General features: G+C 38.2%; 1 protein-coding gene across 5 annotated transcripts in view; it reads left to right on the top strand.

Annotated features, from left to right (window-relative positions):
* Positions 1-19,265, top strand: part of ROS1 (ROS proto-oncogene 1, receptor tyrosine kinase) — a 122,487-nt gene that overhangs the window by 30,209 nt on the left and 73,013 nt on the right. For all 5 annotated transcript variants that reach the window (XR_005986193.1, XM_041745095.1, XM_041745096.1 and 2 more), the window contains 9 exons: positions 1,123-1,245; positions 1,408-1,592; positions 2,723-2,820; positions 6,975-7,471; positions 8,793-9,005; positions 9,922-10,032; positions 11,083-11,261; positions 13,093-13,284; positions 17,530-17,630. Coding sequence is in view for 4 of the 5 variants with exons in the window: in XM_041745095.1 (XP_041601029.1) it covers positions 1,123-1,245; positions 1,408-1,592; positions 2,723-2,820; positions 6,975-7,471; positions 8,793-9,005; positions 9,922-10,032; positions 11,083-11,261; positions 13,093-13,284; positions 17,530-17,630 (1,699 nt within the window). In the remaining variant the exon portion in view is untranslated. The remainder of the gene's footprint in view (positions 1-1,122; positions 1,246-1,407; positions 1,593-2,722; positions 2,821-6,974; positions 7,472-8,792; positions 9,006-9,921; positions 10,033-11,082; positions 11,262-13,092; positions 13,285-17,529; positions 17,631-19,265) is intronic.

Genomic DNA, 19,265 nt, shown 5'->3' with positions numbered 1-19,265 from the left:
GCCCTCACCTTTATATATTTTGTCTCATCCTTTAATACAGATCAGATATCTTTTTCTTCCATTCTCCTTAAGGTTTTTAAATCCATCAGGACCCACTAATTTACATTTTACCGTTTTGAATATTCAGTCTACCAAATTAGCTTTTGCTATTATTTTGGAAGTGTACCATTTTTTTTTTCCACTTGGGCATTTTAACAATTGCCTTGAGAGATTGAATATATACCGTATGATGCCGGTGTGGGAAAAATAATGCATGAAAATGCTTTCTAAGAAGCACTGGAAATATTCTGGGGACACGAGTAGTTGTCTGGACCGACACAGGAAGATTCGAAATTCTAGGAGCCTGTCTCCTATTTTCACCAGAATCCCATTTGCCGAATGGACTGCCCCTTCCCCTGATACGCACGCATCTATGCCAGGAGGTATTGAGTGTCGTCTATCACTGGCCTTTGGTTTTTTTTGGCAGTTACTGGACTCTAGGAAAGGAGAGGCATTTTTGTTATGCAAGAAGCATCCGAAAGGACGAGTTAAATATAGAGCAGGCTTAAGGTTGTTGTTACTGCAATTATTGCATAACTTTTATTAATTGCCCTAAAAGTGTTCACCGACGCACCCGCCTCAGTCTCCAACTGAGTGGGACGTCAAGCAGACTTCTGCAGTCCTCAGATTTCATTGCTCTCAGGACTTTTCTCTGGCCTCAAAGGGAAATATCATTGAAGACAACACAGAGACAGGCAATGTCTGTCTGGTGTTACACAACAGCCCAGTCTGGCCTGGGCTGGACCACCTCCACCGAGCAGTCACATTCTCATGGCTGCGGGTAATGAGCTGAGCTCCTCCTGGCACAAGTCTGTTGAGAATGGTCATCCCCTATGTGGTGTTATCTTAGGGGCATTTAGGGGCACATACATATAAACCCTACTTGCTCCACACTCTACTTCCCATCCCTAATCGTGGAATAATGTGATTTTTGCCACAGTTAAAATGCCCCGGTGCCTTCAGTGAAAAACCTGACCAGCCTCTTCCAAGCGTTAGTTGCCTTGCTTTGAAGGATGGTAACAATTTTTTTGCATGTCAGTGTGCATGTGGTTGGTCTGCCTATAAATCATGTTATTGTTTTAGTTCAAGAAGAGGAACAGTGGCTCTTTTTATCCAGAAAAGCTTCTCTCAGAAAGAGATCTTTAAAACATCTAGTAGATGAAGCACATTGCCTTCAGTCAGGTGCTATCCACCATGACATTACAGGTCAGTATGATGGAAAGAAGTGTTTCCTTTGTGTGAAAAAAAAAAAAGACCCAAATTGACTTCTATTGTAATCTCCTTATTAAAAATAAAAGAAATGCATTTTCTGTCATTTTTTTTTGGTTGTCATATCATAACACACATGTATTTGCATGACCCTTCTAGGAATATCAGTTAATGTCCACCAGCAAGTCATTTATTTCTCAGAAGGAATGCTCATATGGCTGAAAGAAGCTGCCAACATGTCTGATGTGTCTGATTTGAGAGTTTTTTACAGAGGTTCAGGATTAATTTCTTCCATCTCCGTAGACTGGCTTTATCAGAGAATGTATTTCATCATGGATGCACTGGTTAGTCTGAGAATTTAAAGTGAATAATTAGATATTGATAGTCGCATGCGTATCTTGGTATCTACAAGGAAACACAATTCATTCATTCAATGAGTACTTAGTCCTTTTTTTAAAAAAAAGATTTTATTTATTTATTCAAGAAAGACACAGAGAGAGGCAGAGACATAGGCAGAGGGAGAGAAGAAGGCTCTCTGCAGGGAGCCTGATGTGGGACTTGATTCAAGGACCCTGGGATCATGACCTGAGCTGAAGGCAGAAGCTCAACCACTGAGCCATCCAAGTGTCCCTCAGTGAGTCTTTACTCAGTTTTAGACACTAAGTTAGCACTGAATCATAGATCTGGACTATAGGAGAGTCTTACTCTTACCTAAGACTAGTCTTGACCTACCATGAAATCATCTTTGTGATTTTACAATCATGAGTTTGTGATATTAATAATTCATTTCTCCTAAGAGAGTGGTGGTGCCCATGCTATCACTAGATAAGACTGTCAATCATGATTAAAATCAGCTGCAAGCATTTAAAATTATATAATAACCAAAGGTAATTTTAGTAGTCTCTGAAAATACAGTATTATTGAAATCTTTGAGAAGACAGTCTTGATGTGTTTTGACTTTCCTTCTTTCAAAGGGACAGGCTTATTACAGTCACCATGGCTAGATGCCCATAAACTTGGATACAGCTTCAATATTAAAAATAGTCGAAGAGTACCTGATCGGCTCAGTTGGTAGAGCCTGTGACTCTTGATCTCTAAGTTTGAGCCCCATGCTGGGAGAAAGGATTACTCAAAGCAAAACAAAACAAAAGATCTTAAAATTAAAAAAAAAGTTGAGTGCTTTCACAAGCCAGGTTACAAAAAGATATTTGTATGTCATTGATGTAAACAGGATGCACACTCATTAGGATATAAAATTGAATTTTAAGTTTTTTTTTTAAATTATACCTTGAAAAGCGGTATAATTAGTACAGTTAGTACAATTCTAAGGACAGAACAGACGCTCAGGAAATACTTTTTGTGAGAGAGGGGGTGGGGGGGTGGGTGACACATTAAAAAATAAAAAAAGAAATACTTGTTGGCCAAACTGAATACAGGTAGACACTGATCTATGGATGCGTGCTTGATTCTCTAGGTGTACGTCTGTGATTTAGGAAACTGCTCGAACACTGAGGAGATTACACCTCCCTCAATTACCGCACCTCAGAAAATTGTGGTTGATCCATACAACGGGTAAGTGTTAGCCTTATTCATAACTGTGGGTTCTCTTCCTCGGCAAGAATTTATGGGAAACCTGCTTGATGATGAGACATCATAGAACCAGAGAAGCCAATTGATGTATCTTATTTCAAAAGTAATTAAATCTGGGCAAAGTTTGCATTCTATAGAGCCATGAGGAGATTTCTTGCCAACTTGATCCACAACTTCTCAAGTTGAGTCGATTTTCTTCTCCTTCATAGCAAAATACAGGTAGGTGGGAAAGACCTCTTCTCCAGGTCTCAGGGACCTGGGTTCCAGTCCTGGATTTGTCATTCTTTTATGGCATGACTCCGGACCTCATTGTTCCCTCAGCACCCCCTGCCCCCGTGGAAAACCCTTCTTGGCTGTGCTTCCTTCTTTTATTGTTTACTTAATTTTTCTTGAGCAATTTGGCCCCAGTTCATTTCCTTGGTCCCATTCTCGCACCTATCAGAGGCTGGCTTAGCAAGAACGCCGCTTACCACTTACACAGGTATTGATGGTTAATGACAAGTAAAAATTTCCTATTTTAAATAACTATCCCCCCGCCCAACACACACATAAATGGATAAAATGGACACATTCTAGCTCAGCTGTCCTGCTTAGATTGCGGTCTGACTTGGAACAGGTAACTTTGTGTCTGTGACTTTTCCTTTGTCCATTCACATATAGAAGATAACAATGCTCACCCAGTTGGGTTATTTCGAGGATGAAATGAGGTATTCCCTGTCAATATATTTTGTGATCCCCAAATATACATAAATGCGAAGGATGAAAATGCAGAAAATTATTTTGGGAATATTATTTCTTAGATGTGACCAGACAATAACAGGTTAATTGCTAATAAGCAAGACCACGTTTATAAGATGAAACGTTTTTCTTCCCTATAGAAATAAAATTGTTCTCACTTTGGATGAAAAAAAATATAGGCCATGGCACTTTTTATTTTTCATGAATTGATCTTCTTAAAAAAAGGTTGCTTATTATTGATCTGAAATCAGATTTTCTATTCATATTCATTCATAATTTAATAGATACTTATTTTTTCTTACTTTGTCTTATTTTATTTTGATACTTACGTTTGACTGAATCACTGATTCAAGAATATGTTTTACAAACACTATGATGTGTGTAGAGTAAGTCCCTTGGACTCCCCGGATCTTATTTTTCTCATTTGTAAAAGTGTAAGATTCTATGAAATGGAACTTTGCCGCTGGAAATTACAAAATGATTCATTTTAGAAATAAACTTCACCCATTTAAATAAATAATAATAAATATATGTATAATATTATTATGTAATAATAAATATATTTATATCAATAAACATTTATAATAATCTATAATATTTATAATAAATATACTCATAATATAATATAATATATTATTAATATGAGTATTATAGTGTATATTATAATATATTATAATAAATATACTATAAATTTATAATATGATGGCATAGAAATATTATAACATATAATATTTATATAATATTTATAATATAAAATTTACAATATATTTATAATATTATTTGTAATGTTATAAAATTATAGTATAATATCATATAAAAATATGACAAGGATAATAAACTTCACCCACTAAATCAGTCACTCAAAATGCATCTCAGTGAGGTCTTTGTTTTTTTTTTTTTTTTTCAGTGAGGTCTTTGGTGGCTCTTTTTCCTGTTATATAAAATTGATTTGCGCTTAGATTTTGAAAAGTGACTAGAAATGGTAACGATAATATTAATTAGGCACTTAATATGTGCCTTTTGGTGTAGTACTTCCAAAAATTCACTTAATTCTTGTTCAACCCTATGAAGTAGGTACTTTTACTATTTCAGTTTTATAGATAGGAAAGTAAAGTACAGCTTAGTAATTGCCCAAGATTACACAGCTCTTTTGCAATGCAGCCAGTATTTGACTTCCAGGGCTTGCCTTCTAATCATCTCCTTGTACAATAATAGAATTTCCATAAAAATCAGCATACAACTTTTAGCAATACTTTGTATACGGTGTTTCTAAGGAATTCCAGATGTGTGAAATCATTTATTCTCCTGAAGCGGTTTCCTTTATGCTGTTATTTTACGCCATTGAGTTATTCACTCATTGAGTCTGTATTTAGGCTAAACCTAAACCTCTTCTCTTCGTCTCCCACTTTGGTGCTTCTTCTCACCTCTGCCCTTTACCCCCACACCCCAGCTCTGCACACTTTCTCTCTCTTTTCTTTCCCCTCCAAAGTAGCAATGAGGGTTAAAGATCTATCCTCTCTCTGCTTCAGTACCAGGATTGTAATCTTCAGCCCAAATCTTCCTCTTACCTACTCTGAAGTCCCTCTCTGTTCCCTTAATAGCTTTGAATTTGGGAAGCTAAAGCAAGCAGTTAAAAGCCAAGTTGTTTCTGCTTTTTGCTTGCTACAACCCCCTCTTAAGAAAAAGAACATCACATCTCCACAAAGAATTTATATTTCAGGATACTATAGCAGAGGAGTCGAGCATATTGATAAAGATTTGGAATAGTCATCAAGGAGAACAAGGGTGGGACTGAATAGGACAAGGAAAATAATTCAACAGTTGTGATGAAAGGTCGGAATCCTGTGAATCCATGGGGTTGTGATAAGAAAGATTTACTAAGCAGAAGTATATATATATATATTTTTTATTCATTTATGATAGTCACAGAGAGAGAGAGAGAGAGAGGCAGAGACATAGACAGAGGGAGAAACAGGCTCCATGCACCGGGAGCCCGACGTGGGATTCGATCCCGGGTCTCCAGGATCGCGCCCTGGGCCAAAGGCAGGCGCCAAACCGCTGCGCCACCCAGGGATCCCTAAGCAGAAGTATATATATATATTTTTGAGAGATAGAGGGATAGAAGGGTGGTTGGGGGAGGAAGAGGGAGAGAGAGAATCTTTAAGCAGGCTCCATGCCTCATGTGGAGCCAACTCTAGAGCTTGATCTCATGACCCTGAGATCATGACCTGAGCCAAAATTGAGAGTCGGACACTTAACCGATTAAGCCACTCAGGTGCCCCAGCAGAAGTGTACTTTTGTTAACATTTGTCTCCATAATCACAAATTCTAAACTAGCTTCATCCAAATTAATAGTTTTTTAAAAATATTTTATTTATTTGACAGAAAGAGTGAGCACATGAGAGAGAGAGAGAGAGAGAGAGAGAGAGAGAGAAGCCGGGGGTGGGAGTGAAGAGTAGAGGGAGACAGAGAAGCAGGCTCCTGGCTGAGCAGGGAGCCTGATGTGGGTTTGATCCTGGGATCATGACCTGAGCTGAAGGCAGACACTCAACTGACTGAGCCCCCCAAGCGTACCTAAACTAATAGTTTTATATTGTAGTTAAAACTCTATTTACAGATTTGGTTTATGAATGAAATATTTTGGTGGTATTTTCTTTTTCATTATTAAAAATCCACCCACACTGTTGCCATGAGATTTGGCTCCAAATTAGATGTCTTTTTCAAAATTCTTCCACTGGCTCCTTCTAACTTCTGGGTGCTGTCTCTTGTGGGGTATTTCTTCATGATTTGTAAAATGATAGCTCTAATCCCCCCCCAATTGTAAATATATATATATATATATATATATATATATATATATATATATAAACAGTCCACTGCAAAATGCCAAGTAGTTCTGCTGGATAGTTATAGCGAAATAGTAACTGGTTTCAAAAAATGGGTTAAATGTTTTTGCTTCCTTCTATTTTATTACTCACAATGCATGGGAAAATGGATCGAAAGAATTAGATTTAAGAATATGTGCATTTTGGGGAAAAGTGTTTTACAATATGTAACATGTTTGGCCCTGTAATTTTTATATAATACGCTTTCCTTCAAAAGTGGGCTTCATTACCCTTTCTGCTCTTAAATTCTGATTCTTTATAAAGTCACACATGTCACTGGAAGACTAAGCATTGTAAGGGAGGCTGAAATTTTCCAAGGTTGCAGCTTCTACCTGGAATGAATAGTGCTTGTCTTTAGTAAGTGCCTTTACCCTTTCGCACCCGGGGACACCCTGCACTTAATGACTGGTGCGATAAATGGTTCTGATTGCAGAACAGGACAGAGCAGTGGGCTGAGGTTATTCATCTATGCTTGCATTGGATCACACCAGGCTTCTTTTGCTCCTATGTCAGGTATGTCTTTTACCTCCTGAAGGACGGCATTTATAGAGTAGATCTCCCTGTGCCATCTGGTCGGGACTCAGAAGCCCTACGCATTGTGGAGAGTCCCACATTAAAGGACTTTGCAGTGAAGCCACAGTCCAAACGAATCATCTACTTCAATGACACCGCTCACATCTTCATGTCAACGTTTCTGGACGGCTCTGCTTCCCACCTTGTCCTAGCTCCTGTCTCCTTTGCTGACGTGAAGAGCTTTGCTTGTGAAAACAACGACTTCCTTGTCACAGATGGCAAGGCCGTTTTCCAACAGGACTCTTTGTCTTTTAATGAGTTCATCGTGGGATGTGACCTGAGTCACATAGAAGAGTTTGGATTTGGTAACTTGGTCATCTTGGGCTCCTACGCCCAGCCACACCCCCTGCCCGGCCGCCCGCAGCAGCTTTCCGTGCTGTTTGGCTCCCACCAGGCCCTGGTTCAGTGGAAGCCCCCTGCCCTCGCCATCGGAGCCAGTGAGTGCCCCCCACCCCAGTGTTGCTGGAAGGAGGAAAGTTTGAATTGCTTGACATTGTGACTCAATTTTGAGAACCTGTATGTGATCACTCAGTCATCAGCCAGAAGGGCTATTTAGCTCCAGAAAAAGCTCTGGATTTATTGGTTTTGCATTAGGAGGGTCTCTATATTTGCTCCGTGTATCCCAACCCAATAGTTTGAACATTTGTTGGATGTCTACTGGGAGCCAGGCACTGACGTTCTGGTCTGAGTGAATGTGTTAGCCAGAGGGATAGAGTGGGTGGGTTGAGATCTTTATCCAACTGGACCTTGCATGAATTGGAGCAACTTCCTAAAACTCCCTGAACTTGAACTTCCATCTCTGGATAGATAGGCAGTGTGTATAGAGCGTAAGCAGGTGGGCCCTGGAGCCTGCATGAGTTCAAAGGCTGGTCTTGTCATTTATTAGCAGAATGGTCCTGGGCACATTACTTAACCACTCCATGCATTGGTTTTCGCTACGAGAAAATGGGAATGTTAACTCTATCTTTCTATGGGATTATCATACAGATTAAGGTGCAATAAATAGCACACTTAGAACAGCATCTAGCATAGAGATCGGCAAACTTTTTTATAGCGAAAGGACTAGATGGTACATATGGTCAGCTCTGTGGGCCATATGGTCTGTGTCACAGCTACTCAGGTCTGCCGTTGCAGTGTGTACACAGCAATAGATAATATGTAAATGAGGAACCGTGGCTGTTCCAGTACAATTTTATTTACAAAAACAGGCAGTGGGCCAGATTTGCCCTGTGGATTATAGTTTGCCAACTCCTGGTCGTAGAGCGTTTAGCAAACACGGACCATTTTTGACTTTAAGACAAAGCTGATTATATCTGTTTGCTATGTATTCAGGGAGCTTTCGTTGTTTGTTTTTTATGAGTTTGGGCTTCTAGGAGGAAGATGCTATGCAAACTCTGAGAATTATATTAGAGATTCATCATTAAATATTTATTATGAGCCTGGTTACACCTGGTGGTGCTATTTAACGTCCCTTTGACGATTTTATGCAGCCACACATTTAGCTTTGACTGAGCTTTGACTCTGATTTGTTGGAAATGGTGTCTCCTTCGATGGAGCAAAAAAACCACGACATGGCTGGAATGGACAGTGTCCTAGTCCTATCAGCAGCCAAACCCTGACGACTAGTGGGGTAGCATGTTTTACTTCCCAATTACCCTTCCACTCCAGATGAAGCTATAGATGAGCTTACTGACAGTCTTTTGCTTGCCCTTACCTGCCTCATCCTGGTGAGTAATACTGTTTAACTCTTCTGATTAGGTCCCTCTGCTTGGCAGAACTGGATTTATGAGGTGAAAGTATCAACCCAAGACTTTCCTGAAATCACTCATATTTTCTCTAACATAAGTGGGACCATGCTTAATGTACCCGAGCTGCAGAGTGCTACAAAATACAAGGTTTCTGTGAGAGCCAGTTCACCCAAGGGACCAGGCCCTTGGTCAGAGCCCTTGGTGGGTACTACCCTGGTGCCAGGTGAGAAAATGTTTTTGATTTAGATGGTAATTCGGACAGAATAGGTTTATTCCCTGTGTCCTTAAGAGTTCCTCAACTCTGATGTGGTAAAGAACTGGAATGAGGGGATACCTGCGTGGCTCAGTGGTTGAGCGTCTACCTTCGGCTCAGGTCCTGATCCCGGGGTCCTGGGATTGAGTCCTGCATTGGGCTCCCCGCCGGGAGCCTGCTTCTCCCTCTGCCTGTGTCTCTGCCTCTCTCTGTTTTCTCATAAATAAAATCTTAAAAAACAAAAAGAACTGGAATGAGGATGCCTGGATCTCTTGCATATGTGTTTATTATCTGGACTAGGAAAGCAAATGGAACCTTGTGTGATTTTTAATTTACGTTTTTAAATTGTTGTTTTAAACTTTTGAGGGTATTTTTGAGGAAACCATATACTTTTCTTCTTCTTTATGGCTTTCTTCTTTCTCATGGTTTAGTAAACAAAAATATCCCTTGAATTCTGAGGGTCACGGTGAGAGAAGTTAGGGGGCTGTGAATTATGCTGACCACCCCATTCTTGGCTGAAAGAGAACTGTATCATTTATGCTGCTGTTGTTATCATGATGACTTCTGGATCCTTTGCATGGAACTATGGCAACCAATACCCAGAGATGGTGGAGAAATAGTGCCATGACCATGACATTGCTATAAAGGCAGCATCACCACACATTTCTCTTCACATTCAATTTCAATTATTTATGGAAAATTCAGACAGTGTGTTTAATATGATAGGTAATTCTGTTAAGCAGAGGTAATCATTCATATCCTTCCACAGTATTTCTCAAATGTTCATAGTGTTTTAGTTTATAAAGGAAATCTTAGGGTATAAGACGTGTACCTTAAAACGTGTGCTTTCTGTGATATTTCTTTTTGATTTCTTTTTACCAAATAGCTTCAGAACCACCATTTATTATGGCTGTGAAAGAAGATGGTCTTTGGAGTAAGCCATTAAATAGCTTTGGCCCAGGAGAATTAATATCCTCTGATATAGGAAATGTGTCAGGTAAACACCAAATCCCTTGTTCACTTGGATGTCATGTTTCTACATATATGACTTCCTAAGCTCTTCACCCAAAGAACTGAGTGTTTTAGTATCAGGAAAATAATGAAAGAAAAAACATTGACTGAACTATATACTGCAAGTGATGTCATTAGGAAAATGTCAATTCTCAAAAAAAAAAAAAAAAAGAAAATGTCAATTCTCAAGTATGGATGCTATTTGTTATTTCACAAAATGTGAGGCTATTTATTGATTTATGCCCATTTCAAAAAGGCTTTTATATAGTTCTCATATATTTGAGTCTCTCAATGTTGTCTTGTGGTAACAGCCTATCTGATTCCACTAAAACAGTTGTACTTAAATAATTTACTATGTTTGCTATAAGAGTGGAGAATAGAATGGTTGCATGAAGTTCTAAGTAAAGTGTAAGAAATAATCTCTTGACAAAGAGGATTATTAAGTAATAAGTGGGTAATTTTGCCTAGAAGACCTTAGAATGAAGGAAAGTCTTCATTGTGGAATGGTGTACCAGTGAACTTGCTTGCAGATGACATCTTCTATAATTATGTTAGTTATTTGTTCTATTTGCTGGGCCACTAAGAGTATAGCAGCATTTCTGACCAATACAGGACTTGGACTTAGGAGGTAGTATGGTAATAGTAGGAAGAATGGTGCTTAGGAGTTGTCTTGAATCTGAGCTCTTACTGTTTTCATCTATAAGGCCTTAGGCAAAATAGATATTATCTCTGAGTCTCAGGTTCACCAAGTCAAAAATGGGGTAATTCCTACTTCATACCTTTGTTTTCGGATTTAAGTGAGAGATATTAAGTGCCTGGGACAATGTTTGGCAAAGAGGAGGGGCTCAGTGAATATTAGTCCCTCTCCCTGGTCCCAGGGATTGAGATTTTGAGAGAACATTATTGGAACATTCTGGACAGGTCCCTGAAGTTCTTATGAATATCATGTTAGTATGTGCTTTGTGATTTTGTTGACTTGCCTCGGTTATGCTGGCATACATGAAAAATAACTGCTACCAATTCACTTTGTTTTGAGACATGGATTGGTATAACAACAGCCTCTACTACAGCGACGTGAAAGGTGATGTTTACATGTGGCTGCTGAATGGGACGGATATCTCAGAGAATTATCACATACCCAACATTTCAGGAGCAGGGGCTTTAGCTTTTGATTGGCTGGGTCAATTTCTCTACTGGGCTGGAAAGACATACGTGGTAAGTTCAAGCTCAGCATTCTGGATATTCTAAGACAATCCCCACCCACTTCAGTGACATACATGTCATTTTCATGATTTTGTTTTCATAGTGGTATGCCACTTATGCTATTATTTATTTAATATTTGTCTCCATACCTACTCACTTTTTAATGAAAGGGGATTTCTATGTAAAGAAAGCTTTATATTGCTATTCAGTGTACTAGCTATTTATTTTCAATAATATCTTGAATATATTAAAATGTTCATCTGTGGGTCAGTGTTCTGGAGGAAGATGGCGTACTCCAAAGAGATGATTAAAGAAAACCCAATGAAGGGACTGTTTCCAAAGATGTGGTGAGGGCTAAGGAAAATCAGGAAAGGATAGTGAAGCATGCCCTGGGCGAGTAAGGTGGAAGATATAACCACCTTCAGGCATGTGGGGGCCAAGGGGCTGAAGGGGAAGACTGGTGAGAGCCATAGCTATAGGAATTGCTGGCATGACACCCAGCCAGTGTCAGAAGGGATGGTCTGGCAAGGAGTGACCTGAGGGAATAAGGGCCCCACTCCTTCTATCTTTCTGCCCTCTGATCTTCCACCAGTGCTTCCGTTGGCTGAATGTCACTGGAAGCCAGAGAATAAGAAAATCCAGTTGATGCAGTCTATGGCACCAGCCTTCGAAGGCGCAGAGTAGGGTGGCGAGGGTGGACAGTGTCGCTGGATGCAAAATGAAGATATCCTGCACATCTGTGTAGTGGTACACTTTGAAGAGAAGGACGGTCAAAGATGAGAATACTGGTCTGACAGATCCACAAATATGGTTCTGGAATCATTTTCTTAACAGGTGGGGACTTATTGTCCATTCATTTATTCACTCAGCAATCATTTATCCATTACCAATGTGTTGAGAGCCATGAGGTCAGGCATAGTAAGGAATAGGAAGTAAATAGTACACATGTACCTGCTTTAAAAAAATCAACTTTATGAGCTACAATTCACATATGATAAAGTTTGCCCTTTTATCGTATAAAATACATTGGTTTTTAGTATATTCAGTGTTGTACAAACCATCACTACTTGTCCTTGTTCTTTTGATGAGATAAAATACATACATAAAATAAGAGAAGAAGCATGCAAAGCAATGTATTTAGACAAAGAGATGTGGTAAGAGTCTGAATTCATAAGTGCCAATGATATGCGGGTGGAATGGAGTTGAGTGGGGTAAATCTGAGAATATTCCCTAAAATGGATTAGTTCAAAAATAATTTTGAAGGAGGAAGTGGAAGAGTAGATGTAGAAACTGGTTTCAAGTATTTGCTCTATCCCTTGCAAAACTGCTTAACTTCAAGAAAAATTACTTAACTTCTTTGAACCCAGCTAACTTGTGATAGAAATCCTTTATAGACATAATGTTAGGATTACAAAAGCTAATATTTTAAAGATAAAAGTGTACACTGCCGGACACATAGTAAGTATTCAGTAAAGGCAGTAATTAATATCAGGGAAATATACTGATAGAGATGAGTAAGGAGAGACGTCATCATTTATCAAGATATATACATCTTCTCCTGGAGTCCAATCAAATGCATTCTTACCTAGTAGTGTTTCACTTGTCTGGTTGTATGATTAGGAAAAGTAAGTATTTTGACTCAAAATAAATTTGCCTCCCTTTTTTCTAGAGTCAGCTACCATGACTATTATGATTCCAAAGGTTTGCACACTACCCAGCACATAGTGCTAATAAATATTCATGATTGGATGAATGCAGTAATTTACTAAGATTGCGATAAGCTACTCAGAAATAACCATGTCATGTGAAAATTATTAACCAACCGTACAATCATGTTTTACAGATACAAAGGCAGTCTCTGTTGACAGGGCACACAGACATTGTGACTCACGTGAAGTTGTTGGTGAATGATATGGTGGTGGATTCAGTTGGAGGTTATCTCTATTGGACCACACTGTACTCAGTTGAAAGCACCAGGCTAAATGGAGAAAGTTCCCTTATCCTACAAGCACAGCCTTGGCTTTCTGGGAAAAAGGTGATGAATTAAAAATAAGATCTGATCATTTACTAATATTAAATAGTGCCATTGTATAGTTATGACAACACTGTTTCTGCTTATTGTGAATAGTTCAGTAGAATCTGTAAGGAAATACTGTCAAGGTCTTTGTATAACCAAAATTTCTCTAAGTCTTATTTTATTGTCATAATTGATTAAATAAATTAAAACACAATATGGAGAATTTTATAATTTGCTTTATTTTGAATAGACTCCTCCTTGAAAACATTTTAATTTGACTGTTTTTATAGTCTTCAGGAATTGGATATTTTAGAGCTTCTTGCAGCATAATGATTAGATGTTTTATTATTTTCCATCAATTTTGGGTACTGACTGCTTAGATGTTTTATTATATTCAGTTGATTTTGGGTACTGAAAAACTCTAAAAATGGTGACTCTTAAGCACATTATGTGACTTCTCTTTGTCTGTTTCCTATCTGCAAAACGAGAATATGAGCAATTGTCCTACCTCTTAGGGTTGTTACAAAGATTAAATGAGATAACTAATGGGAGGTACTGAGAATAGTTCCAGGCACTTGGTAACCACTCAGTAGTTAAGTTCTTTTGATTCTAACGAAATCTGAAGAACACCCCTGATATAAGAATGTTTCTAAACACAGGTTACTTCCTCAACTTATAAAAGCAATACCTATTTTCTTGATATGCTGTAGCTATTCATCTAAATTTCTAAATTTCATGTTTCCTGATCATAACAATAACATATGCTTGCTGTAGGAACTTGGAAATCACAGAAAAGCATGAAAAAAGAAAGAAAACATTCATACTACTTCTACCTAGGCTATTCTTTAAAATTTTTCTTATTTTTTAAATAATCTTTTTCTGTCAGTAGAGATAAATGTAATAAATATACATAAATATAAATATACCAGGTCATTTATAAACAAATTGTGAGTCACATGATCCTCAATTCCAGAACACATGGGCTGTAATTCTCACGGTACTTAAAAGAGCTTATTTTGCTGGGGCCCCTGGGTGGCTCAGTCTGTTAAGCATCTGCCTTGGTCTCAGATCATGATTCCTGGGTCCTGGGATCAAGCTCCATGTCGGGGCTCTCTGCTTAGTGGGGAGCCTGCTGCTCCAGCTTCAGTTCCCCCTGCTTGTGCTCTCTCTCTATCAAATAAATAAAATCTTCAAAAAAAAAAATAAGACCTTATTTGCATATATAGATTATAGCATAGATATTTAAAAGAAATAAAAATTTATGCTCTATATCCAGAGATTAATCATTCCTGTCAAATCATAAAAATATCCCTTGATTCTATTTTGGAGCCACTTGAGTCTGAATGCAAGAGAGTATATTTTTTATGTCTCAATAATAAATGTTAGGGCAAAGCACTTTTATTTTTGTAAAAGCATATTAAAGAGAATATTATCTCAAGAGTAACTTTCTATCTATTCCTGGGGCTTTGTCAGTAATCTACCCTACTGCTCCAGTCTGGTCATTTGAGATATAGTCACTTAGAAAAGTTCTGCAGTAGCCCTGGTGACTTTTCTGTAAATGAGTGAAAAATTAGATTTCTCAGCATGTTTGAGAAAATATATCCTTCTTTAATTCTTCATTTCAAATCTTCTCACTGGCTGATGAGTGTTGTTGCTCATGCAAATCTGTGTTCTGGTTCCATGGCTTGATGTCTTACCCATCTGCTTCCATTAATGCTAGTGGGTGTTTTGAAGGTGACTTTTGCACTGAGCAAAATTCTCCATTTCACTGTCATTCCTTCATACATTACTCATAGGTTTATCATGGAGTCATGAGATACTTTGCAATCTACAGGTATGATTAAGTAATCAGCCAATTACTTATAGAAAGACTTCATATTTGTGTGATTCAAAGGGAGAATGCAGTGCAATATTCATCCGAAGTAAATAGATACCCTTTGCCACATCTGATGGATTAAGCAGGCTCATAGTGCATAGTACATTTTACCATAGGATTAAACCTCAAGTTTTTAGTTTAGATGAAAGGGATTATTTCCAAGGCATGGGCATTATTAGACATAACAATGGTTACCAAAGATTTATGGAATGTCCTCTGGCTCTGTTTAAATCTGGACCCAAATGACTGATGCAAAGGAATAGGGTAATGACCCAATACCTGAATTTCACCTACAGCTTGAATAGTTTGTTGTATTTTAGAATAGGGAATCATAGAATATTCTTTTTTTAAAGATTTTATTTATTTATGAGAGACACACAGAGAGAGGCAGAGACATAGGCAGAGGGAGAAGTAGGCTCCCTCTGGGGAGCCCGATATGGGACTCGATCTCAGGACTCTGGGATCACACCCTGAGCCAAAGGCAGATGTTCAACCACTGAGCCACCCAGGGGCCCAGTAGAATATTCTTTTTTAAGAGATAAAAATAGACTTTGTAATTTGGAAAACTCAAGTGCATCTCATTATAAATAACCATACAAAATTAATCTGATTTTCTTTAACTGAAACAATAATCAATACATTTCTTTTAGCCTAAGGCAAGGACATGATTCAACTCCCCAAAAGCTGGGGATTGCTAGAATAGTTTTTAAAAATCTTGTGGGAAAGAAGTAGGTTGAGTTTCCTTGAAGACAGAAGGCTGTGATGTATATGACAGCTGGAGGTTCTTGCAGTGATATGCCTTTGTAGCAGGCCTTGGGGAACCTGTCAGCAAGAATTTTTAGTTCTTGGCTACCTTGTTGTCTTCCTTTTACATTTCTCACTGGCTCATCATTTTTGTTTTTATGCTGAAGTGTCTTGTTAAAGATGTAGTCATCAACTTTAGTCCTTGATCCCTATTAGCCTCTAGGTCTGCTGTAGAAATTGTCCACCACTCTGAGGTCAGACACCTGACAATCTCAGCTTATTTGAAAAATACCTCTAAAGCCAAAGAAAGCAAAAGAGTTCCCTTGAATTGTAACTTCTATCCAAGCAATCTATTTCTTGGGAGAAGCAGTCTTTCCTCAGGCCTCATCTAGACTAATGGACACAAAATTAACACTGCAGTGTAACAAGAAGGCAAGGAAAGATGAGTAAGGAGTGGTTTTCAGATGTTAGGTGGAAATAGAACTTTATGTATATATGACTCTAATTATAACACATAAAACCCTGTGTATATTATATTTTTTAAATGTGTCAAGACATTTTGGTTGTAATTAACAGAAATGTAATTTTAAATGGCTTAAAACATTTGTTCTTGAAATGAGATCTAATCAGGCTGAAATTAAAAATACTCTAACCGAGGTGCAGTCTAAATTGGATGTTCTAACAACTAGGGTAAATGAGGCAGAAGAGAGAAGAGAGAGCAAGTGACATAGAAGACAAGTTGATGGAAAGGAAGGGAGCTAAGGAAAAGAGAGAAAAGCAAATAATAGCCCACGAGGAGAGGCTATTGTGACGCAATGAAAAGAACCCACATCAGAATTATTGGAGCGCCTGAGGATGAAGAGAGAGAAAGAAAGGGCCAGTTGGTATATTTGAGCAAATCATAGCTGAGAACTTCCCTAATCTGGGGAAGGAGATAGGCATTCAAATCCAAGAGAGAGAGGACCCCTCACAAAACCAACAAAAATAGACCAACACATAATAGTGAAGCTTGCAAATTTCAGAGATAAAGAGAAAATCCTGAAAGCAGCTCAAAACATTGGTTCTCAAGCTTGGTGACAGAATTATCTGGGGAATTTTGAAACACAGTGGAAATTGGGTTCCATCTCCAGAAATTATAATTTAGTAGGAGGCACTCTGGGAATTGAGGGGTTTAATGAGCTCAACAAGTGATCCTAATGTGCATCAATGTTTGAGAATAATAGATTTAAACAATGATACTCATTGGCTTGTGTGGCCAGAGTCCAAAGTTATGGCTAGCTTTAGGCAAGTCTTAACGCAATGGCTCAAAGTTCCTGATTCAGTCGGACCTGAAATGGTGTTGAGAATTTGTGATAAGTTTCCAGGTGTTGCTGATGCTGCTGGTCCAAGAATCATACTTTGAGAACCACCAGAGCTAAGTTTATAGAAGTCCCTGCCGTTGGAGGATATTTAGGAAACCATATCCCGAATGGCATAACAGCAGACACACTCACATAATTTTTATATTTAGAGAAAGGTAAAAATCACTGAGTTTATTGTTCCAAGGAGGATGTTAAAGAGAGATGTATAGCTTCAGTGTGAGTTATTCACAAAAGTATCCTCCAAACATATAGTTGATTCATTTTACCTTATTTTCTATTTAGGTAATTGCTCTAACTTTAGACCTTAGTGATGGGCTTCTGTATTGGTTGGTTCAAGACAGTCAATGTATTCACCTGTATGCAGCTGTTCTTCGGGGGCAGAGGTAAGTAATAATATCCCTTGAAAACAACTGGTTGAGAATGAGAATGACTTACCCCTTCAGTTATGTGAAAATTAATTTTTTTCCAATAAACATTTACTAATTATCCACTGTTTTTACAGGCATTGTGCTTGTGGGGAAAGATAGGTTTGTAAACAACTACTTCCAATAGAACATGGTAAATACTGGGAAGGGGTAGAAAGAGAATACAGTGGAGATACCGAGAAGAATGCTTCTCAAGAGCCCAGGAAATGGATGGATTTGTTTTTTCCCTCATCTTAACAAAGCAGAGTGTACGTGATGGAGTTAGGCAGAAATCTTCCTGTATGGCACACATGAAAACTAGAGTGGGAGGAAGCACATGAATAATTCTCTTGATCTGTGTTCTCAGACTAAGTCCCCATTTCTCTTGTTGGCATCACCACATCTTCCATAATGGTGCTGTCAGGTATTTTTTTCCCCAGCATTTCTTCTAGACTTTTTTTAATTACAATTTTGCTTTTAAAAATTAGATGTAGGGATCCCTGGGTGGCGCAGTGGTTTGGCACCTGCCTTTGGCCCAGGGCGCGATCCTGGAGATCCGGGATCGAATCCCACATCAGGCTCCCGTTGCATGGAGCCTGCTTCTCCCTCTGCCTGTGTCTCTGCCTCTCTCTCTCTCACTGTGTTCCTATCATAAATAAATAAAAAAAAATAAAAATTAGATGTAATAGACATAATATGAAATGCTCAGATCTTCAGTGCTCCAGCATATCAGTTTTGGCAAATACATTTTAAGATACAGATATATCCATCATCACAGAAGTTTTCCTGTGCCCCTTCCCCCCCCCCCCCGAAATATGTACTTTTTGTGTCTGGATTCTTTTACTTGGTATAATATCTTTATGATTCATTCATGTTGTTACATGTATTAGTCTTCTCTTTTTATTCCTGAGTGGTTTTCCATTGCATGAACATCCTATAGTTTGCGTATCTATTCTCCTCTTCATGGACATTTTAGATTGCTTCCCAGTTTTGGTTATGATGGATAAAACTGTACAAATATTTATTTGGAGAGCTTGTTGTGGACATATTCTTGGATAAATACCTACGAGTCGAATTACTGGGAGATAGGGGAAATATATGCTTAACTTCTAAAGTAATTTCCTGGTTTTCAAAGGGTTCATACCATTTTACATTCCCCCCAGAGATGTATAAGAGTTCTGGGTCTTCCACATCCTCCCAACAATTGGCTTCGGCAATCTTTAAAATTTCACCATTCGCTGTTGTGTGTAGCAGTATATCATTGTGCTTTTAATTTACACTTGACAATGACTAACAATTTTTTTTAATTGACTAACAATTTTGACCTCTTTTTCATTTGTTATTGACTATTTATATATCATCTTTCATAATGTGGCTGTTCAAAAAATTTTCTCTGTATTTAATTGGTTGTATATCTTTTCATTATTGGGATGCAGGAGATCTTTAGGTATTCTGTATATAAATCCATTGTTAAATATACGTGTTGTGAATATTTTCTCCCCAGCATTTGACCTACCTCTCTATTTGTTGGTGGTACGTTTTCATGAGCAGAAGTTTTAAATTTTGACTTACCCAATTTATGAATTACTTTCTTTATGGTTTGTTTTCTGTGTC

This window comes from Vulpes lagopus, chromosome 2, assembly GCF_018345385.1.
Source record: "Vulpes lagopus strain Blue_001 chromosome 2, ASM1834538v1, whole genome shotgun sequence".
NCBI lineage: Eukaryota > Metazoa > Chordata > Mammalia > Carnivora > Canidae > Vulpes > Vulpes lagopus.
Note: the sequence above shows the minus strand (reverse complement) of the source record. Positions and strands in the feature narration are given on the sequence as shown.